We start from the raw sequence: 23,572 nt of genomic DNA, 5'->3' as shown, positions 1-23,572 counted from the left end.
AATTTTTTTATTTTACATTATTAATAATTTCATTATAAATTTCATTAGTTTATTGGTTTGTCCTGTAAGCATAATTTTAACTGAAGTACATTTTCAAAGAACAAGTAGCACAACACGAATGTGGAATGTATGGTTTGGTTTTGTTTTTCTCTGTAATGTGGCATTACCTTTTTGATAAAAATTTCTTTTTGAAGCCTTACGATATATTTGATGAATGTCTGTACCAAAACTTACTGTCTGTGATCTTATGCTGTTAAAACTGAGAAATTGATTATTTTTATTTTTCCAATTGTATATAGCTACTTAAAAATAATATGGGGGATTTTATATGTGTGTCGTCTTTTGTGGCTGTGGAGCCCAGGAGACAGCTGTGTGCTTAATAGAACCTTCTTTTGAAATGTTCTTTCAGTCAAGATGCTTGACTTCAAATTTATTAGCTGAAAAAGAGGCACATTTGATATTTGCATCTGAGGACTATGTTGTCAACATCTGTGGTTTTTTTTTTTTTTAAATTGCAGATGTTTTCATTACCAGTATCTGAAGTAATTTACCAAACAGCTTCTTTGTCTGCTTTCGCTGGAGGCTATAGCAAAACAAATGCAGTGTACAGTTAATTTTACATAAGCTTAATATTTTTGAATGAATTGCAAAAATCACATGACTAAATAGATGCAAAAATATTGAAATCTCTCTTAATGAAGTTTTTAATGTTCTTTTAAACAGGAAATTGCTTTAAAGAATACACAAGACCTGCATGTACCACGTCCGCCAGAATACTACTCCTGTCTTGTCAGAGATCTAGAAATATTGGGTTGGAATAAGTATGTTTATTTTATTTCTTAATAGACGTTACCTTTAGAAAATATGTTCTTTTGTATTTGTGAGTTTAACATATCAAAAGTACTTGTTCTCTTAATTTATCCTGTTCAGAAACTGATTTTGCTTTAAAAACTCTGATGCTTTGTTTTTAATTTAAAAAAAAAAAAAAAAAAACACCAAAAAACCCCAACAAACCTGTATCAACTGAAGGTGTATTTTCAGTCTCAAATAACTGAGCTGAAGGGTGAGTTGCTACCACTAAGAAATCAATTCTTCTTTGACCTATAAACTATTGGCACAGTAAATATATTAAATACAACTTTTATAGTTCTCTTTTTTTCTTCTTTCTTTTCCCTGCTTTGTACAGCTTTTTTTGGTTATTCCTATATGCGAGCTTCTACACAAAGATGGTCTTCAGGTAGACACAACTTAATCTGTGCTTTTGTCCAGTGTCGCCATGTAATTCAGTAAACGTACACTTGACTTATGTTATAGATAAAACCTCTATTTGATTGGGTTTTTTTGGTTGGGGAAGTTAATCATTAATCAAAGAGCTAGGCTGGACATAGATGATCATATCTGGTTTACTATGAGTTGGAAGGAGAATAACGTAAAGAGGCGATTTGAAGTACATTAGTAAGTTACGCTACTAATTCTAGTGTGCTTTTAACAATAAAATTAACTACAAGAAGGCCTCTTAATCTAGACTGCTTTTGAGTTGCAGGTGATATGTATTTCTATGTTATTTAAAAACATCCTGGTATGGTCTTTCAGCACAAAACTAAGCCTGCATTTAGTACAGGCAGGAAGGATCAATCGCTGCTCACGCCTTGAGAAGCTTTCAGCTTTATTTATCAGGATTTTTCTTAGAAAAGAACTGGATTGTTGTGGACCCTAGATTAACTTTTTCTTAGTGAGTTTTGGGTTATACTGGAAGCTGGCTGCATCCAAATTCAACTGATAAACTGATACTTTGTTTGAAAGAGAATCAAAGCAACAGGCTATGGTTCCCTCACCTCTGAAGTGAGTTAAGCTCTTAGATATGGCATAAATTTAGTGTGTTCTGGGGGCTTTTATCTAAGGAATATGTGAAGTTTCTCAGAAACAAATGGAAGACTTTTTCTGCAATGATCTTTCCTCCTAAACCACTGAAAGTATAAAAGTAATGAAGACTGCAAACGGGCAGGTTGCTGTGATTAGATATATTCACTTTGTGATACAGAAAAATTGATTCTTTGACCTAATTTAGGTGTGGGGGAGGGTCAATATGCTTTCATATTCAAATGCTTGTACACAAAAGTTACAGTTCAACAGGTGTAAAATTGTACCAAATTTCCAACACTTAAGTGCTGTCCTAACAGCTGAGGAGTTCAAAGGAGGATACTGCCTTCATTCAAAAATACCAGCACAAATCTAATCAGCTGAGGTGGGAGAGGGTACACATGTATTAAGCTAGTATTAAGCTATAGGGAAGTGTTTTCTAATACTGTCTCATAATCTCACCAGTTGATTCAGTGACAAAGTCTTGGGGAGGTGAACTATCAACTATAAAACATTTGTAGGACTCATCACCCTCATGTGGATTCATAAAGGTTGCCGGTATCTCTTAAGTCTGTGGTGTGAGTCATGATTCCATTATCCTGGAAACTACAGGCCTGTCAGCCTGACCTCGGTACCGGGAAAGATCATGGAGAGGATCATCCTGAGTGAGCTCTCAAGGCATGTGCAGGGCAGCCAAGGGATCAGGGCCAGCCAGCATGGGTTTATGAGAGGGAGGTCCTGCCTGACCAACTTGATCTCTTTCTATGACCATGTGACCCGCTTTCTCGATGAGGGGAAGGCTGTGGACGTTGTCTACCTGGACTTTGGTAAGGCCTTCGACACCGTCCCTCACGGCATTCTCCTGGAGAAACTGGAGAATCATGGCATAGACAAGTGTACCCTCCGCTGGATAAAAAACTGGCTGGATGGCCGTGCTCAGCGAGTTGTGATTAATGGAGCAAAATCTGGTTGGCGGCCGGTCATCAGTGGTGTCCCTCAGGGCTCAGTTTTGGGGCCAGTCTTGTTCAATATCTTCATTGATGATCTAGATAAGGGGATTGAGTGCACCCTCAGTAAGTTTGCGGATGACACCAAACTAGGTGGGAGTGTTGATCTGCTTGAGGGTCGGCAGGCTCTACAGAGGGACCTGGACAGGTTGGACCAATGGGCCAAGGCCAATGGGATGAGGTTTAATAAGGCCAAGTGCCGGGTTCTGCATTTCGGCCACAACAACCCCAAGCAACGCTACAGGCTTGGGGAAGAGTGGCTGGAAAGCTGCCTGGCAGAAAAGGACCTGGGAGTGTTAGTGGACAGCCGGCTTAACATGAGCCAGCAGTGTGCCCAGGCAGCCAAGAAGGCCAACGGCATCCTGGCCTGTATCAGGAATAGCGTGGCCAGCAGGAGCAGGGAAGTCATCGTGCCTCTGTACTCGGCACTGGTGAGGCCTCACCTCGAGTACTGTGTTCAGTTTTGGGCCCCTCACTACAGGAAAGACATTGAAGTGCTGGAGCGTGTCCAGAGGAGAGCCACCAAGCTGGTGAGGGGTCTGGAGAACAAGTCCTATGAGGAGAGGCTGAGGGAACTGGGCATGTTTAGTTTGGAGAAGAGGAGGCTGAGGGGAGACCTCATTGCCCTCTACAACTACCTGAAAGGAAACTGTAGAGAGGCGGGGGTTGGCCTCTTCTCCCAAGGGAATAACGACAGGACCAGAGGAAATGGTCTGAAGTTGCGGCAGGGGAGGTTTAGATTAGATATTAGGAAGAATTACTTTACTGAGAGAGTGGTCAAGCACTGGAACAGCCTGCCCAGGGAGGTGGTGGAGTCACCATCCCTGGAGGTATTTAAGAAACGTGTAGACGTGGCTCTTCAGGGCATGATCTAGTGCCCGGGATTGTTGGTTTGTGGTGGGGTGTTGTGTGTGGGGTTTAGTTGATGGAAGCTGCTTTTTTTTTTTTTTTTTTTTTTTTTTTGGGGGGGAGTGTTGTTGTTTGTTTGGTTTTGTGTTGTGTTTTTTTGTTTGTTTGTGTGGTTTTTTTGTTTGTTTGTTTTTTTTTTTTTTTTAATGTGGTTGGACTCGATGATCTCAAAGGTCCCTTCCAACCACTAAGATTCTGTGATTCTGTGATTCTGTGATCCCACTTGTCTCAAGTCTCAATGCATTTCTGCTTGATACTTGCCAAGTTGCTTCATAGAAAGTATCTTCTCCTCTTGCCTTCTCCATTTTCAAGGGAACCTGGCCGTGTCGTGTGCTCTCAATGAAATGGCATTTGTGTGGTATGCTGAATTACAGTACTTCAGAGATTTAACTCAGGCTTTCCATCTTTATGATCATTGAGGTTTTTTCTATATGATAAAACAATGTAGCCTGCAGACGAATAAACATTTATATAACTAAAATATCGCCTATGTAAACAATTCCTTATTTGATTATACAGCCACATGAGGAAGGTCGTACAACTTCTACAGCGTTGAGCAACTTTTTCCAGTCCAACAGAACCGATCCTTTCATCTCTTCCTATCTGAAGATCGGTAGAGTGATGTTGCTGAACAGATAGCCACAAAGCTACTGGGTTCCTTTTTTCTATCCTAAATGGAAATTTGAATCCTCCTTTGTTCCCTGGAGGCAATTAATTGGTTTCGCATTCTGTTGAGAAGAAGGAAGACTAGCTATGAATTTTCATTCTGGGCATTCTTCAACCCTGTATGCCCCAGTCTGAGGAGGTTTTTTTATTCCTTGCTGTTCCTATTTGTGAAAAAGTTTGGAAGCGAAGAGAATATTTTACTAGAAAACCTCTTAAGTGCATGATTTGTAATGAATAATACTTAGAAGGTGTTGTGTTGCTTAGCTTGAATGGTTGCTGTCTTCTACTAGCGACTAGTTATTCAAGTAAAAATTAAATAAAAGTTGTAAGAATTTCCAGATTGGTCTGTATTGTAGTGGTGCTTCATATAGTGATGATGATCTACATTTTTTTTTTTTACAGGTTTTTTTCCTGTTATCTCCAAGCTTAGTGAAAATCACATTTTTAACTGGTAGTATATAAATTCTAAAACTAAAAATATATTAAAAATTGAATAATGGACAGAACTTGAAAAAACATTTTATCATGTATTCTTCTATATATAACTAAACTGGTAGCAATTATTGGTGCTCTTAGCACCTTTTCCAAATGCTTACATATTTTTTTCCTAAAGTGTCTAATTTACACTGTCAATAAAACCAAAGGTTCTTTACAAATATGATTGAGCATAATCATATTGTCACTATATTTTTAATATAATGGTGTGCATATATTTACATTGCAAATTTATAAATAGGCACGCACATGTATATATGTTTATTTTAGAGGCTGTCAGGTTGTTAAACTAATTGTAAAAGTACTGAACCTTTAAGGATTTCAGAAATAAATTTTAAGATATGTCCATTGCTATCTAAGAAATAAAACCAATTTTAAATATTCTTCCCTCCCACCCAATGTAGATTGAGGAAATGCAGAAATGTTTGATTTTAAACTAAAATAATCTATACCTTTCTGCCATCTCAAGAGTGAAGTGGTCTAAACAAGATAACTGTCAGAACAGATAATTTTAAATCCTAAAGACGTTGACAGCATTCCTTTAATGTTTCTGTTCTGTTTTGCTATCTAACCTCACAGCGCGCTGATGCAGGGACTAGTTGTGCTTTGTTTTGGACACTGCTATATGTTTTATTGCAGTAACCACTCTGTGCCTTAGCTGCTGGTTTCGTATCTCCCCTCCACAGGCAACAGTAAAAGGAGGGGTGGGATATAGGTACTTTCTTATCTTTGTAAAACTCCGTGGTATAATTTTGAGGTAAATTTGGAACAAAGCGAGAGTAATGAAATTTTTCCAGTTAGAGGGAGAATGCTCTCGTTCTTTCTAAATAAATCGAGTTTTATTGACTGCAGTTGAATTACACTTTTATTAAACCTTGTATTTCTTTCAACTGTTGTAAAGAAAAGGAGACACAAAATACACTCAGGAATCTGTAGGATTATTTGATATTGCATTAAGGTTGATCAGCATTAAATATGACACAATATACCTCTTTCTCTGCTTACTAGCACTACTGCTTTTTCCATCTGTATTTTTCAGTTCCCTCATATTGAGGCCATGTCATTTATGCAGATCATTTTTACTTCTTTTCACTTCCTAGGAACATGCACACCCTTTGGTGTATGTCTACTTTTTCTTGTACAGGCTTCTACAACTCCATTGCTCATTTCCCTTGAAAGAGAACCATTTTTCCCAGCATGCTGGCTCAAATGACTGGGCTATGTAACAGTTTAAGAAAAAAATGTTACTTAGGTCAGCAAGCAGATGCTTTCTTCAAATTCTGATAGGCTTTTCTGTCATTCTAGGTGGTAAGTTGTACAATAATCTTGGACTGCTTTTTATCCTTACGCAAGAATGACATAGTCAAAATGCCAAAATATCCACATTCCCAGTTCACTGGTAAATATTTGGAGAAGTTTGAACCTTTTTGGCAGTTGTTGAAGCTACTCAGCAGAACATGTTTCTAGAGAACAATGTATTTTACAATTGTATTCATCTTCGTTGTTGGGGGAAGCACAAATCGGTGACATCTTAAGCAGGGAGTCAGTGATTATGTCAGAAGTTTTAAAACTTATTTACATTTAGTATGTACTTGCTACTTGCTTGGGTGCATGCATACTGTGTAAAACTGTCATGGAACAAAGGCAAATCACCATAAATAACTCATTTTGTACCTGCTTGGGTACTGTTTTCTGCAGTAAAATCAATTTCAGAATATGAACCAATATCCACTGAATTTTTCACAATAGTAGTATTGATAATAAAAGAGAACTTCATCGAAGAGAAAAGCAAATCAAGAGCATAAAAGTCTCATACAGTAAGAAACTGCAGAAATGGATCAAAGATTTGACAGGAAGTTTAATGTGTACATAAGTAGAGGCTGACAGGAACATGCTGTGTGTGTCAAAGGTTCCAGTGATGGAAAACTGAAACACAGTGCTCACTGACCACAGCGTGAGCCTTGACACACATTGTAAATAACCCAAAGATATATGACTGCATTAAGCAGTAGACTGGTGTATTAACAGCAGTAAATCTAGAACAGCAGAAATGGTTGGCATGTAGAACTTCTTCTGATTAATATTTGTAACAGACTAATAAGAGTATTGCAGACAGCTCAAACTGGACTTCTTACAATACTGTTAGAGTTTTCTTTTCTTTTTCAGAGTCTCGTATGTGGATACTGGTCTTGCCACAGTCAAGCTAAAAGCTGAAGACTCTTGTGGACGACAACATCTCATTACTCTGAAGTTAAATGCAAAGGTGAATTTATGTGGGAGAAAATATTTTAGGGCTTCCTTGAAATAAATGGATTTTTGTTAATTCATGAGGATTTTAGAGGGTGGGTTGGTTTGTTTGTTGGTATGCCTGTTCTGCAGGATGACAGGTTGGGGAGTTTTTTTGAGAAATTATTTTATATAGAGTTTTCAGTCTTTAACTTAATTTAAAATTAATATTGCATTATGGCTTATCTGTAAGAATCTTTCCATATGAAATTGTGCATGGCATGAAAAACATTTTATGATATTGCGATGATTTTTCTGGATTACAGACAAAGCCATTTGGGAGGCTTTCTTTCATTATCACTCCATCCAGAGACTATGCATATAACAAGAATTAGAGGATGTTGGGTTGCTTCTGTAGCAAGTCTTACTGTTAAAGCTGTATAGATAAAGATTTATGAAAAACTGACTATAGAAGTGAGTTCCTATTTTTAAAAAAAAAATTTCTTTTTATTCTAAATAATTGGCTGATTTGGACAGTGCTTGCAACGCAAATCCATGGCATCTGCAGAAGCAGAAAAAATTTATTTTATTTTTTATTCTTCCTAGTAAGAACTGAATTCAAATTGCAGTGTTTCTTCATAGATTTTCTCATTTCAAAGCATAAATCTCTTATCAGAAACTATGAATATCCAGGCTGTATGGTGACAGTTATATGGTAATAGCTGTTGTCTTCAGAAAATCAGTCTAGAAGAAAAAGTGGATCCAGAAGTGTCTAAACGTTGTTGTTTGGGACTATCTTTGGTCCATCATCTGGAGTAATAATTTTGGAGAGATGAGGAGCGGGCATGATATCGTAAGATTAAATTTCACCTTCACAGACGTTCTATATTCCTTTAAATACCAGGAGGTTTTGAGTTTTACATAAGATAAGCTAATTTTACCTTAGAGGGGAAAAAGGAGCCTGTGGAAAAAGTACTGTTTGGGAATTTAGGTTGCTAAAGTGGATTTTGGAAAAAGTAAAACTATCCTATGCACACAGAGTGAAGAATGCATAATTAATTTGCTAGTCAGTCCATTATTAAATATATTGATGGAAAAAATATATCAGAAAGTACAATTATGGTCTGTTTAACGTGCAAGGAGAGATACCAGACTGTATTGTCATTGTTTATAAGGGAGCTGCTGTCTCATACTTAATAGGACACTAGAAATTAAGTGCAGCCTGTTGCCCCTGAGTGTTTTCTTGATTTTATGGTGCCTGAAGTATTTTAACTATATGGAAGTATGAAAGTGCAAAAAAAAATAAAATACAGTGCAATACCCATTTTTATGAAGCAGCTGCCATGGTCAAACACTATTACACTTATGCATTGGCTGGTTCTGTTTAGGCTTAGCTTCAAGATTAATGTTTTCTGTTCTTGTGAAATCTTGTGTATTTTCTTTATAGTAACAAAATATCCAAAGTTGAGACTCCTAATAGCGGAAGAAAGCACTGTCTAACAACTAACGATATAGTCTAATGAAGAGACTTGTATCCAACTTGTCTGTTGTAACAAGCAATCATCAATTCTTTTATTTATTAAATATTTTTTTCCAAGTGATTGCTATAATGAAGGATCAATTGCTTGTCCGTTTAAAACCATGTCTGGCATTTAAACTTGCCAGAAGAGAAAAATTATATGTGAAACGTGGTTTTGGTGACATGGGGACTTGATTTTCCTTCATATACATACCTAATACATTTTAATGAAGTATTTTTTGAAGGGATGTCTTTTCACAACCTGCTTTAATAAAAGTATGCTTATCTTTGTTATGCTGTTTCTTTGATTAAGGCTAGTACGTGAGCTAAACCTTTCCTCCCCAGTATATATTGCTGGCTTTTGTCTGTATTCTGGCAGATAGGTTTTTTTCAGCCTTGTCCTTATGGAAGCCATACAGTGAAATGAGTTTATGAGCCTGTCAACAATGTTTACAGGAAGAAAGTCTTCAAAAAGTGATTTAGTAAATTCTTTTTCATGAAGTTATCATGCATATTCAGATAATCCCTTAAATATTTCTTTGCCATCATTCTTAATGGTTTGGATGTGTTTTGAGGACTTTTTCTTTAATGCATGGTCAAATGTTTCCACCAGTTATCCTTGTCTGAATGTGGTTTGCGGTAGGAACCGTCTTTTTACAACACCTGCTCTCCGTAAACTGCATTTGTAAAGTGTCTAGGGGTGATCAGTTTAAACCCAGAAGAATTGAGAATGGTCATATCATAGTTAGGTATGTTAGTCAAATCAGGTGCTACACAACTTTGACTTTTATAAATTATTAGGTTTAAACCTCATAAAAGGATATATTGTTTAATGCTCAGATTACATTCTGTGAAATAGTTTTCTAATTTATTTGGTTGACGATGTGTGGTCCAGAAATCTTTATCCATTCATAATTTAAATAAATGAGTAGGGAAGTTTTCTGAAAACAAAGCATGCATCGTTGCAAGTATAAAAACAAATACATTGGGCTTTATTTATCGGATTTCATTTTTATTGCATGAGAAGTGGGTTGGGTGCTTGCCATTTCAGATCCCAAGAATTCAATTAGACCACTGCAAGAATTTGCATGCCATGCAGTAATCAAGATGCTTTGGTAATAATCTGAATGATTTGGCAAGGGTTATGAAAATACTCTTACTAGATAAAGTTAGCTGCATGCTCAAAAATGCAATGTATTTTGTTTAATGGTTGCTTAAATTTTTCTAAAGAATAGGACGATTTCAGACATATAAATTCAAATGTAACTGTAATAACATGTGATGCTATTGATATGCTCTGGTATAGTATTTTAAAATACTATCTCCTGGGAAATCACTTGCCTTACTTTACATAGGATTTCACTCTGCAAGGCCTAAAAGCATTATGTACCTATGTCCAGAATCATTGTTGCATAGTTCTTAGCGATTATCGATGCACAGTACAATATTGTGCTCTTAAAGAAAATTTGACCAAAAAAATGCAGAGGAAAAAGGGCTGTAGGTTTTTTGGTTTGGGTTTTTTTCAAGTAATATAAAGTTAGTAGAATCTGTTTGCAAGCACTTTGTCAAAGACACCCTACAGAAGACTGCATAAAATGACTTTACTTACCAAGAAAGTAAACACATAGCTGTCTAATGCTGCTGGGATTTAAATGAGTTAGTCCTAAAACTAGTCCTATGGAAAAATTGTTCTTAGTTTGTCTAGGCATACTTTTATACATAGAAAACAAGTGTACTTCTATGCAAGCATTGAAGTATTCCATGAAAAAATAATACCTACAATGCACACCCACTAACACTACAATGTCTATGATACACGAACAGTAACAGTACAGTCAAAGGAACTGTTAACAGCTCCTGTGGATATACACCCGCCTCCTGTCCAAATTAGCTTCTCTCGCTCTGTCACTGTTATTTAACTTGTCTGACACCAATTTGATAAAATGATAAAACACAAGATACTCAAGTTGTAGGAGCTGTCTTCCGAAACCTAACAGAAGCCACAAATGAAGGCAAATTAAAAAGCAAGTTTAAACAAATTTCTGTGAAATCCATAAATCCACTAGATTATTATTAAAATCAAAGCAATGAAGAATTGATGCTCTAGGGAAGCTATGTCTCTTTTTTCCTCTTTGCCATAGAGAACAATTTGAAACTGATTACTGTAGCATTACTTTTTACATAAAATACAGACACATTTGAAAAATTCTGATAAATTATTGCTAGATGTCTGGTAAATAAGGACAATGTCTATGTCCAGAGGTTTACTTTGGATGGAGAGTGGTTATGGGAAGCAGCACAGCTAAACTTCACTTCTTTGTCTTAACTCTAATTCTGTGAGGAAGCTGGGACTTTTGTTTCATATGTCTCCCCAAATAAGATTCTCTATAACATTCTCCTGTGTTGGCAGTTTATACAATACTAATACAATTTCTATAAAACTGCTGTGTATATACTTGGTAGAATTTGAAAGGTTGCGTAGGACTAAAGGAGGCAACTTGTCAGGTGAATACAATTCTGGATAGGTGCTCTTAGAAAGGACACAATTTATTTGTAGTTAGATGTTTCTTTATTTGCTACTTTTTTTTCCACAGGTTTCGTATTACATGCTGAACAGCAGTAGATTTACTAGTGTAATGAATAGTCAGTGGTTATTTCTGGAGTTATCAAACCATTTATAACTTCAGTTTTCATAATACAGCTATTTTTTCTTTTCCTCATTGATACATTTTAATTTGGGGCAGGGAGTTGTTTTAATTCTGGGTGTGTGTTCATTCATCTCTTTCTAAATAGTTATACACGTACTCTGATTATTTCAGTTTCATAATAACAAATGTTGCAAATGAGAGCAAATACTCTATTTTAAATGAAAATTAGTTCTTGACTCATGAAAGGGCTGGTTGTGGTGGGTTTTTTTCACATTTTCCTATTCAGTACAAGTAGTTGAGGAGAATTTTTTTTAATATTTGATCTTTTTTGTCTTAAGTTCTTTTTTAATGTGTATTTGTGAACACTGAACAGAGAAAACTGATTCTCCTGCCTTTACTAAAAACTGATACATAAAACCTGTTTACGTGCGGATTTCTTCTTTAAATGATAATTAACATTCATAACTATTTCTGAAAATGCGTTACATACTGTTTCCTCTGAGAGCCAAGTTCTCAAGATGCTTGAAGTGCTTGTATTTCGTTATCAAATTTGGCAGCTGACTATCAGTCTGACTTAAATTACTTTAAAGGAAAGCATGTATTTTTTTTTTCCCTCCCTCAGTATCCAACAGAACCACCGGATTGCCTTGTGGATTTTCCTGTTCAGTTTGCTGTTTCTTGGATGCCACAGGTAAACTGCCGGACTCTGCATCTTTTTTTAATAACTAAGATACATATGCCATATGTAGGTAGTAATGAGGGGCTGAATTTTCTAACTCCAGCTTTTTTCCCTGTGTGCATTTAACTTCTACACGTGCTTCTGTAAATGTAATAACGCTGAACTCCATGTTCCTTATGATAGTGTTTTAAATATTTTCCTTGCCATATAGATATACCTTGCATGTTGTATGCTTTGCACTCATGCTGGCTGTTTTTTCGTATGCTGTTCATACGTCTGAACTATCTTTAGGAATGACTTTAGGAAAACGAATGATGAGAAACAATTGTCTTATAGAAAAGAAGCATCCTCTGAAGTTGACAGACATTAAAAAAGGCGGTCTCCCGGTTTGTTATCCTATATAGTTTCTGTAACATAATAAAACTTTTTCAGTTACAATCAGAAGAACAACAGGAAAATACTTAATAGAATGCTGATTTCATAGTTTAACTGATATTTTTAATATAAAGAACCAAGAGCCATTGTCTTTTTCTAATCTCTTGCATTATTTCATGTATCTTTTTTCCTTATTACAGCATGTGTACTTGATTAAATGGATTTAAATGTGACCACTTAGATGTAAGTTAATTTGAATTATCTCTAGAAAATAGTTGATGTTTAATTTCATTTAATTCAGGGAAAATAGATTTTACATAAATGATGGCATTTCATAATTCTAACTCTCACGAGGATTTCTACCCATCAATAAAGTCTGTCTTTATGGTACTAAATTTACATAGGGAGTACGGCTGAAAGGTTGTATCAGAGTGATTTTAAGGTGGGCATATAATTTTGACTGCAAAGCTCAAGGTTTTGTGTGTCACCTCAGATCCTCCAGTGTTTGAGGAAATAAATGCACGAATGGACCATTGCAAATGAAAAATATATTTAATTGCTTGTGTATTTTTAGGTTTTGATTCTCCAGTATGGTTTGGAGCACTGTAAACAGATATTGATTTCCTGTTAAATTATACTGGATTCCATACGCTACAGGCAGGATTTCAAGTACTGTTTCTAACCTCAAACTTTATACATACTTTTTTATTAATTTTACAGCCTTGCAGTATACGTTGCCTCAAATTAACAACATTTCAAATGTCCTTGGCACTCACTGCTTCTCTGTGTTTACTGTTAGTAATTTTAAAGCTACTGACTGGACTTCTGTTTTAATAAAATGTTCTTGAAAAATATGGTATGAAGCAGCCGCCTTTGAGTTAAAGATGGGAGCGCATATATTAATATTGACACTACAAGCAAGTAAAAATCTAATGTTAAAAATATTACATTCTAACGCTTGAGATCTTAAAATCATTTTACAGTTAGAACGACCTATGGACTACTTGATGTTTGTATGTAACTGAAGATCCCATTTTGAAATAGTGAGATACTAGCTCTAGTTGCAGATGGCCTGCTATAAGACTGAACCAAATCCCAGCAACCTGTGCATTGTGCCGATAGTAATGCTTTCGTTGTACAGTCTTTTTGAAAATCGACCTTATCTATGTGGGTGACACGAACCTAACGCTTCTGGAAAAAACTGTGTGTAGTAATTGTGTAAATGGTATTTATTTTCAAAATGCATGAAAATCAGGCAGTGAGCAGTCTTTGTGCCGTGATGAAATAAGGGTTAAGCTTAGCTGATGCTGAAACAGCATGGGTAGCAGAATTCAGCAGGTCCTCAAGTGGTTTAAAATTTTGATTCCTAAAAGAGAAAAAGAACACACCATACCTACTTTCTAGTAAAATAACATGAAGTTTTGATACTGATAGGTCTTAATTTTAATATTTGTTGGTCATCTTTAATGTAAAAACTGACAAGGCTTAACTAAAATTATACAATTGCACTATTAAAATATAAACTCCTATGAAAGAAAATATAAAAAGGTTTCAGGTAATTTATTTTTTTTTCCACCCTCCCCCCCGCCTCGTGTGCTGTTGCCTATTTCAGGTTCTACTCAGTGCTCATGGACTTTAAACTTGAGGGGTTGTTGGGTGGTTGTTTTTTTCCTTTTTCTTTTTTTTTTTTTATCTCTGTATAATAATAGACATGGCTTTATGGCATCCATATTAAAAATGGGTAATTTTCCTTATGGTCCCTGTCTTCCTGCTGGGTTGATAATGTTTTGATGTATTTTTCTTTTGCTCTGATGAGAGGTCTGCTGCTGCTGCTCTGACATATTCATTTGGATGAATAATTATAACTTGCACAATGTCAAGCTGAAGATGGTAGGGTTTTGTGTGTCATGACAAGCCTAGTAGCCAGTGCAGGTGTCTCACAGCATGATCAGCAACAGCCAGTGTATTCTGGCTCAGAGGAGACATTTTAGAGTAGTAAGAAATCAGCACCAAGGGCAATGCTGCTGCTGCTACTGTTACAAGTGCCAAATAAATGCAGAGTGCTTCTCAATGACAAGTGCAAGAACATCTACTTATTTCAGTTATATTCTTTTTCTAAATAACCAGATAAATGTGCTGTCTCCACATTTCAGCAGACGCTGTGAGCAGGGTTCTGCAGTTTCAGTGCGTCTACGTTCTGCTGCCCTCACATCAGGGTGTTGTTTCTATACTGACCACTGCCCACCTGGTTGGCTACATGAAGGTCAGGAGAGTGGAAATTAATGACTAATGAGGTCATGCAGTCGGCCAGCAATGAAACAGTAATACAAGATTCAGAAGGTATAGTGGGATGAATGAGATTATTCTTCAGTTATTTTGATGAAAACACAATAAAATGCATCATAATTGTGCTGCTTCTTAGCAAAGGAGCTTCACAGACACCAGCTTTATATGCATCTATAAATACAAAAACCGGAGATGGTTGACAAGGCACTTTATAAAGATTTCAGAATGTTGGGTCTCAGTTTGATTTGTGCTAAGGCGGGGGAAAATTGTTAAACTACTGTTTGTGAGACATAAACAGCTTCCAAACAAATCTAAAGAATTAAAAAATATGCAGGTGATACAGCTGATCCCTTTTCCACCCAACAACTGTTCACTTTATTAAATTGTATCCTGTCTATGAATTCACAAAGGACAAGCAATAAACCTATATCTTAGACTACTTACCTTTTCCATTAGGAGGCTTTGCAATTGTTTTAGTTTTGGATAAGCAAATTTTGTGTTAGGAAGAATTTTAGCAAAAAAATCTCAGAATAAAGATTGCGTTTTAACCTTTTTTAAAAAATGTTAATAAATTGTGCTGTATTTACCTTAATTAGAATATTCTTACTGTCATTTGATGAATGTTTAGTTTATCCAGGATTTATTTGGAGTGGGTGTTTGAAATATATACATATAGCATTTCTTATAATTTACTGAAAATTCATGGGTTTTTATGGTAGGCGCAGACTCAAGACTTTCTCTTTATTCTTCCCAGGCTCTATGGCTCTAAACATAGGAACCAAGAGTAGAGTGACTGTTTTTCAGTTCCTTCTTATTCCTTTAATTGAAGGAAACAGTGTATGGGCAATAGGGGTAAACTTGGGAAAGTGTTTTAATTGGAATACAATAAAAAAAAAGAAGGAAAGAATAGGCATAAGGAGCTACCGGTGAGATGAGAGTGCAGAGGATAGAAATGGAAACAAAAATGTTGCAAAACCACATGGACTCTTTCTCGGTAGAAGAGAAGGTATGTTCCTCTCAGAAATGGGTAGGTCCAGAATATCTGATTTTCACCAGCCAAAATTAGTGCTTCATCTCCTACCAGTTGTTGAAATGAATGGAGGATACATACAGTCTGATAGCACAAAGGTAACATTTGGGGCAAAGTTTTCTGAAACCGCTAGGGCATCATCAAAGTTGATCTGTTTACATGTCTGTTTTCCTGTAAAATAACCAATTTAAGCCAGTCTCTACAAGCACCTGTTTTCAGAAGTTAAGATGACAGAATCACACAGCATATCTCTGTCAACACCTTACCAACCTCCCGCTTGAAAGTAATGAGGTGTCCTAGGACTGTCAGGCTTTCTCAGGCCCTCAGTGTTGGAATGAGGAGGAAACTGGTTCCAGCTGGTGATTTTGTATGAATTCATGTTTGATGTGTCCTTCAACCAGCCCTAGCCCTAGGTACCTTGTACAGCTGCCACAGTGGAGATAACGGAAGTTATTAATCACATCTCCTCTTACGCTGTTTTGCTAGCCTAAACCAGTAAAACTTTTTTTGTCCTTTTCTAATGGTGGACTCTCCATTCCTCATCTGAGAAACTACTTCTTTGTCCCAGCTGTGGTTGGTTGGTTTGGTTAAGGTTTGGTCAGAATTGAGCGCAGTGTTTCACCTCGGACCGCACCCTCACTAGTACCTTCTGCCTGACTTGACTGGTGCCCGGCCAGCCTAGGGACGAGGGAGCAGAGCTGCAGGGGGATCGCTCTCCAGCCACTGCGATAGACGTCGGCAATCCCATGGCGGGGAAACACGGTACTGTGTGATTACCCACTTTGTGACTGTTCTAGCACTGGGATTTCCTCGCCTCTGCCAGCTGCTCATTACTGCTCCTGTGGGCAGCTGATGGCAGTATCCTCAGTAGTTAGAAATAGACTGCAAGGTTTATACTACACATTAAAAATATCTTTGTTTTTTTTTAAGTTGTTGTGGAAGATTAAACTGCCAGTGTTCTTTGTTTCTATAATGGATGCTTCGCCTGATGAGCGTGAAAATGTAACGCATCCAGAGGATGGAGTAACCAGTTCGGTTCTGCTAGTGGCTTTTAGAGTCAGGACAGCCAGTGACGATACCCTGAATTATGACTCTCTCATTTCTCGAAGAATAATTGACATATTTCGTAGACATTCTAATGCATTTATACAAAGGTTAGCGAGAAACAAAGAGTTTGTGCTGTTTGACATTATTAACAACTATCTTAGTGTAGTGTAGACAAAAAAAAAAAGCATGATAGCACTCTCTTAGAAAAGGGTATTGGGCGATGACCAAAAATTAGTTGGTTAATCAAATAACGAGGGATATTGCAGTTTTCATGGCTGGCATGACAAGCATGTGATGTATTTAAATAGCTATAGATGCGTTTATGTATATAGCAGGAGACAGCTGGCAACATCAATGAAGCATGCAAATAAGATCAAATGAACAGTGCGTTAAAAAAAAGATTTAACTACCTTTTTAAGGAACATCATTGAAAAATTACAATTAGTATTAAAATTAATTGGATTTTAAAACTTATCTGTGGGTTATAATCCCTTGATGTTTCTTTTTTCTAGTGAAACCCTTTGAAATCCCGGAAGATAAAGATAAAAATGATTATTAGAGGATTTATCTGTATGTGATATAGAAAAATGTAAAAAATCAAAATGGAAAGCAACTGTTGCAAGTACCAGAAAATTATGCTATTAATTTAAGTGTCATCAGAGCACAAAAGATCACATTTCAGGACTGTGTGAAAATTATTAAAATACTGGAAATAATAGTACTTAAGATGAAGATATTATACTCTAAGATGTGGTTAAGTGACTGACACTATTATATCACTTCAGGTATTATAAAAGTAACAAAATGCTTTTAAAGATAATAAGCATTACATTTTGAGATTGGCAGTATTCACACTTTTCTGCTTAAGTGCTTTCCTACTTTAATATAATTTAATAACAGCAGGAAAAAATGTAGCATTTTATTTCTAAGCTACACTGTTTCTTTCTAAAATACGTATGCGTAAAATATCAAAACTTATTACGTATAAATATATTTCTCGATCTGAGAATGTTCATATAATTTGCTTCTTTTTGTCCGGGTGAGAAAGGAAGAACATAATTACTAAAGATTAAAGGAAACCATTCCATGTTTTATATTTAGAAAAATAAATTGAAAGAATAGAGGTATTATAGAAAATGTCTCTTTACAAACTGAACATTTGATTTGCTGTTTCTTTTTGACCCTGAGAACTTGTTCCCAGCCCAAAAGATATTTGAAATCTGGCCCTTGCTACATCTTCTTTCTTTTTTTAAAATGTACTTTCCCATCTCTGTCCGAACTGAAGAAGTGGTGTCAGTTCTCTCCTTCCTGCTCTGTGCTCAGGCCTTTCACTGGTCAGCTGTGTTCTGTGTAAACCATTTCAAAATGCCCTTTGGTGCTCCCAAATGATTCCTTTGTTTCTACTCTTGAGTTTCCCACTACCAAACAATTTGGGAAAACAAGTTACCTGGGAAGCGTCTAACTCCAAAACACTTCCCCCCACCCTTGTTCCCCTTTCACTGCCTTCGGGTGCTTTCACTTTTGTCCTGTGGCAGCTTCATCTCTCCCTACGAAGCCACGTTCCTACTGGTCTGTTCCTGATACCTCCCAGTTCCTCCACTGCTTCCATCTGATGTCAGGCTCAAACTCTGTAATGGGGCGTTGCTCCTAACAGAACTTATCTCTTTCCTCCTCCTGCATTCTTCACCTCCTCTCCATTCCCTAAATTCATCTTCATGTTTGGTACCCTCTGGGCATCTGCATTTGGGAAGGTGTTAAACTGACTGCTGAGTGTTTTCTCTGCTTGGAGAAGTCTTTCCCTGTAGAAATAGCTACTTCTTTTGTGCTCACTGATGATTTAAAAAAAACAGCTTTCGCGTTGCTGTTCTGTATATTGTCCTGTATAATGAAAGATTTTTCTGGTTCCGTCTAATCCACTCTCAAATATTGAAATCCCTTGAGTGTAATCCTCTGATTATTAGATGGTTTTTCCTTCTCTGACCGTATTTACACGACTTGAAATCTAATGTTAGGTACCTGTTTTTATATTGCTTAATTTTGTGACAATTATGACATCGTTAGACTCTATTTCTTAGCATCTTTAAAAAATAAATAAGCTACTTTAGTTATGTGGGTATTTCTGTGTATTTATATTTGGTACCACTGCCATGTTGCTCAGCTCAAGTAGAGATAAAGTATCATGATGTTAGAAGTTTAACAGTAGATAATGATGACTTTAATTTTACAGTAGTTTGTTACAGGTCACAACACAAATTAATAGTTGTTGCAGTTTTCAGAAAAGTTCTCAGAAAAAGAGTCATAAAACACCATGAAATCCAGGCATGATGTATGTAGATCACAAAACGTTGGAACTACCAGGATTAGAGAATTTATGTTGTACTCAGGATACAGCTATTCTTTCTTTGTGTTGCTTCAACTAAAAAAACCTGTGAGGTTTAACGTTTTATGCTACTAGATTGTCACAATTCTTAAATTACCTGCAGTTTGTTTTTAATATTCTGTGGGGCTGTAGGTGGAAAATATATATAAAAATTTTGTTTAAATTTCTTCTTTTCTTCTTTTCTTAGAACTCCTTAATAGACATTTATAATCAGTTCCTGGCAGCATTAGAATCGCTGAAACAATTCTGGGATGCCATGGATGAAATTGATGGGAAGACGTGGGTGCTTGAGCCAGAAAATCCCACACGGGGGGCTACAACAAGAAGAATTGCAATAGGTACCAAGAGGTTTGAAGGAATACAGTGGGTCTGAGAAGTAAAACTCGGGGTGCTGTTTTGCTTTGCTTATCTAATCAGAGGGTGCTTGTCTGAGTTAAGAAAATGAAAGGTAGCATTTATAACCAGCAAGACACAACTGTCTTATTTTGTGTATTAAAAAAAAATAACCTTCCACAGTATAGTCAACCTCTTTAGGAAATTAATTACAACTTTAGCATGTTACATAAAATGAAAGTTTCTGCAGGGAAATACTGTGTATTTGTAAATTATGAACATGTAACTGTCAAAAACTGAGGACTTGCATGATAACTGTAGAAAAGTTAGTATTTGTAAAAAAAATCATCTTAGATGAAGCCCTAATCTTATTCACAAATTCAATTATTTTTTTTAACAGACTCTTACTTTAGATTGATCCTGTCCGGGAAGAGTGAAAGGAATATTAGAGTGCAGTCAAAGGGAAAAAAAAGGGGGTTAAAAGAGGCAGGGGAAAAGGACAAAGAAACAGGAGAAGAGAGGAAATGAGAGGCTCACAGTGTTAACCCTCTGAAAAAGTACCTTAATTCATATGCTGATGTCTGGCATTTTGAGGTCTTAATATATATAGGATAAGGAGTCTTGTAATTGCAAAGGAGAAACTTGCCACTGTCAGAGGTTAGAGATACAGGGGAAAATGTTACCTTTGAAAGAAGAGTTCCAATTTTTAGCTGAAATCCAAAGTGTCAATAGCACATTGTAGAAATCTGAGAACACACAATGGACCAAAGTAGACCTGAGTTGTCTTCAAAACCTGTGGAAAGACTGATAGCCTGCAGCGTGAAGAAGGAAAGGAGCTACTGGGGTGCTAAGACTGTTCCTTCACTGGGGACGGGGCAGGAGGAGGGACAGAAAAAGTTCAGCAACCAGCTAAAATGACCTGGGTCGGACAACAATTTTTGTGCGTGTGCGCAGCCAGGGCGGCTTTATCCTGGCTCTGCTGTGCTTTGACACAGACCAATGAAAAGGAAAGCAAAGCCAAGCCTCAAAAAGTGCCCCACGTTAGATGCGGGGAGGGCGATACAAGGCTTTGAGCCCTTTGTTGTTGGTCACAGGCAATCTTCAGTTATGACTAAACTTTGATTTCATTCATTCCAATTTCTTCAAGGAGGGCAAGCCTAACACACCTCTTATTTACAAAAAATGTTGGGTTTCACCTGTTTTTATTTAGAAGGTAATTTGCTGTGAGCCTTGTAACCTGGATCCAGAAAATCATTGAGCTGCTTTCCCCTTATGAATAGCAGACCTTCTGAGGATGAGGGGGTATCTTGTAGAAGAAAAATAATTGCTTTTTCAAGAATATGCCATTGTTCGCTCGGTCCAGCAGTATGCTGCGGAGAGGGCTGACTTTTACTGCTTAATATTGTCTCTAGGCTTCTATTTTTGACTGTAACAGATGAGGAGGAATTAATAACAATTACTCCCTTTAAAATTTCACTGAGATTTCAAATGGATTATGCCATCTAGCTTGAATTTGATTATTCAGAAATAAGTCTAAGTGTTAAGGTTAAGACTAGTTTATAAGAAATGAAAGACTGGCAGGGTTCTTCTTAATGAGTTGCTATTTTTAATTAGTCCATTGAAGTTTAAATATTTGATACGTACTTATATTTTGTACAATTAATTTGGATACCTACCAACTTTTTTATTATTTGTTGTAATGAAACCCAGTCTGAATTAACCAATTTAAAACTGCTTTTAAAAGAAGGTTAATGTTTCCTTTTTCAAACACTTGACTGCAAAGAAAAACTTTCCCTATGACTTACTTGCTTTCTCATTGTAGGGAACAATGTCTCAGTGAACATAGAGGTAGATCCTCGGCATCCAAACATGCTCCCCGAGTGTTATTTCCTTGGCGCAGATCACGGTAAGGCTGCAGACACACACCGTTTGTTTCTCTTCTCGAATCTGATCTCTGGGGAGCAGATACCGGTGTAAGCTGTGTCAGACTCCTGGGGTAAACTTTACTTAAGCAGAGCCAGGAATTGGGCTGAATATGTGTGTAGGAGCGTTTTACAGAGTCAATGCTGGGGTTTTTAACAGCCTAAACCCACAGCATGCTGGTTTGCTCTCCGAGTGACACTTTTTTCTAGTGCCTTCCTAGCACAGTTTAGAGGAAACCCTGTGCCCTACAGCTGATGAGCCAACCACGCTTATATTTTAATATAATTTCCTTTAAAAAATAAAAAACCAAACAACTACCCATGTCCTAATAGTGTTTGGAAATATTTAAGTCTTTTATTCCATGTCCCACAGCTTTTTACCAACTTGTTAATGTAAGTAATTAAATTACTTATAAGTAGTAAATAAGTAAGATCATACCTTCAACAGTATGATATTTTAAATATTAGTGTAGAGAATTTCCAAAACAAAAAAAATAAGAGCAGTCATTGATTTAGGTTCCTTAGAGAATTATAAAAAAAAAAAACCCAAAACAACCCTTGCCTTGCCCTTTAGTGCTGAAATAAAAGAGGTTAGTTTGGGGGGGGGAAGTGAAGAGGATTCTAAAGATGATGTAATTATTTATGTACATTGTTTGCAGTGGTTAACCCTTTGAGAATTAAGCTGAACAACAATATGCACTTATGGTAAGCATCTTTACTAATATAGGTTTGAAATGGAAATGGTATTTGCCATTGCTAGTGTTGACTTTTCTCTCCCTCTGTCCCACCTGCAGGGATCCAGAAATCAGTTTATTACAAAACTTGAAAGAACTCTTAGAAATTGATTTTCCATCTCGTGCTGTGATAGAAAAAAGTGTAAGTTGCTTTCTGTTAATGATCAGTTGTTACTTCTCAATAAGTAGAATTTAAATGGTCACTTCATAACTGCCAGAAAATACAAGAGACTTAGAAGAGAGGTAATTGGATTAATATATTGTCATAAGGACTTCTGAACTTCAAGCAACAATTGTCAGAGCTTGTTAACCTTTGATTAGAGGTGCACACTTTCCTGTGGCCTTCATAGCAGTAAGGCGATTAATAACAGGCTCACTATTAAAAAGGAAAGAGGAAGTTCCAGAGTAGCTAATGAGATGAGGAAAATCCAAACATTCTGTTATGGATGTTGATGACTTTAGTTCTAATTAGGTAGAGCTGCTTAGAGGGGACAAGAGGCCATCCAAATACTGGTGCATTTCAAACAAACTTGGAATTAATTTTTGACAATGCTGTAACACTGGATTACTGGCTTCGCTTTCACTCGTCACATTTTGAAATTAATATCTGACTGTGAGGTCTTGTGTCTAATGTCCAAACGTAATGACAAATCATTGTGTTTAATAAGAAAGAAAGAGTGGGGCCCGAGAGTATGAAAATGCTTGTCAAACTAGATGTAATTTGGTGAGAGGATAAAATAAAACCTAGCAAAGTCTTGTATATCTGGCAACTGATCTCACTCTTTATACCATAATGGTGTAAGCATATATATTGAAGGGAAAAATATTTAGTAATTCTAAGTAACAAAAAATGCAAAAGCAAAGACAAATAGATGAACACGTTTTCTATGTTACCAGCCCCGTTTCTTCCTTGCAGTTGTACTGTAAGCTAAAACATCTTGTGTTTTCAGGATTTTGCTAAGGACTGTGGAATCTGCTACGCCTATCGACTCAATGGCACTACTCCAGATCAAGTGTGTGACGATCCCCGATGTGGACAGCCTTTTCACCAGACTTGCCTGTATGAGGTAAAGTAATTAATGGGACAAACTTGCTCATTAACTCACAGATTCTAGAAAATAAGCATTGCACGGTCCTTTGGGGAGTGCTACAACAGTCACTGTGCTTCCTATTGTCTTCTAACCCCCAACTCACGCGTAAGCTCCCCGGGGAAGGGAACCTGCCTCCCTGTGATTATACACTCGGAGTTGACACGCACCGTGTCAGACCTTGATCGAATGAACTCTGTTTGGAAAAACCCCTGGTAATAGATTGTTCCTAAATTTGATATGAAACAAATGTGAATTTTAATCCACTCGCTTGTGTTGCAGTGGCTACAAGGGCTTCCTTCTAGCAGACAGAGTTTTAATGTCATCTTTGGAGAATGCCCGTATTGTAATAAGGTAAGGAAATCTAA

At 36.7% G+C, this 23,572-nt stretch overlaps 1 protein-coding gene across 3 annotated transcripts in view; it reads left to right on the top strand.

The window, feature by feature from the left end:
* FANCL (FA complementation group L) overlaps positions 1 to 23,572 on the top strand; it is a 31,182-nt gene that overhangs the window by 6,051 nt on the left and 1,559 nt on the right. The window contains exons 5-14 of one of the 3 annotated variants that reach the window (XM_074151043.1): positions 724 to 821; positions 7,104 to 7,200; positions 11,953 to 12,028; positions 13,723 to 13,730; positions 19,315 to 19,465; positions 21,283 to 21,366; positions 22,042 to 22,087; positions 22,177 to 22,258; positions 23,067 to 23,183; positions 23,487 to 23,558. In XM_074151043.1, the coding sequence (XP_074007144.1) occupies positions 724 to 821; positions 7,104 to 7,200; positions 11,953 to 12,028; positions 13,723 to 13,730; positions 19,315 to 19,465; positions 21,283 to 21,366; positions 22,042 to 22,087; positions 22,177 to 22,258; positions 23,067 to 23,183; positions 23,487 to 23,558 (831 nt within the window). The remainder of the gene's footprint in view (positions 1 to 723; positions 822 to 7,103; positions 7,201 to 11,952; positions 12,029 to 13,722; positions 13,731 to 19,314; positions 19,466 to 21,282; positions 21,367 to 22,041; positions 22,088 to 22,176; positions 22,259 to 23,066; positions 23,184 to 23,486; positions 23,559 to 23,572) is intronic. The other 2 variants (XM_074151044.1, XM_074151045.1) reach the window with 2 other exon arrangements.

This window comes from Numenius arquata, chromosome 7 (genome assembly GCF_964106895.1).
Source record: "Numenius arquata chromosome 7, bNumArq3.hap1.1, whole genome shotgun sequence".
Classification (NCBI taxonomy): domain Eukaryota; kingdom Metazoa; phylum Chordata; class Aves; order Charadriiformes; family Scolopacidae; genus Numenius; species Numenius arquata.
This window is presented reverse-complemented; position numbering and strand designations above follow the sequence as displayed.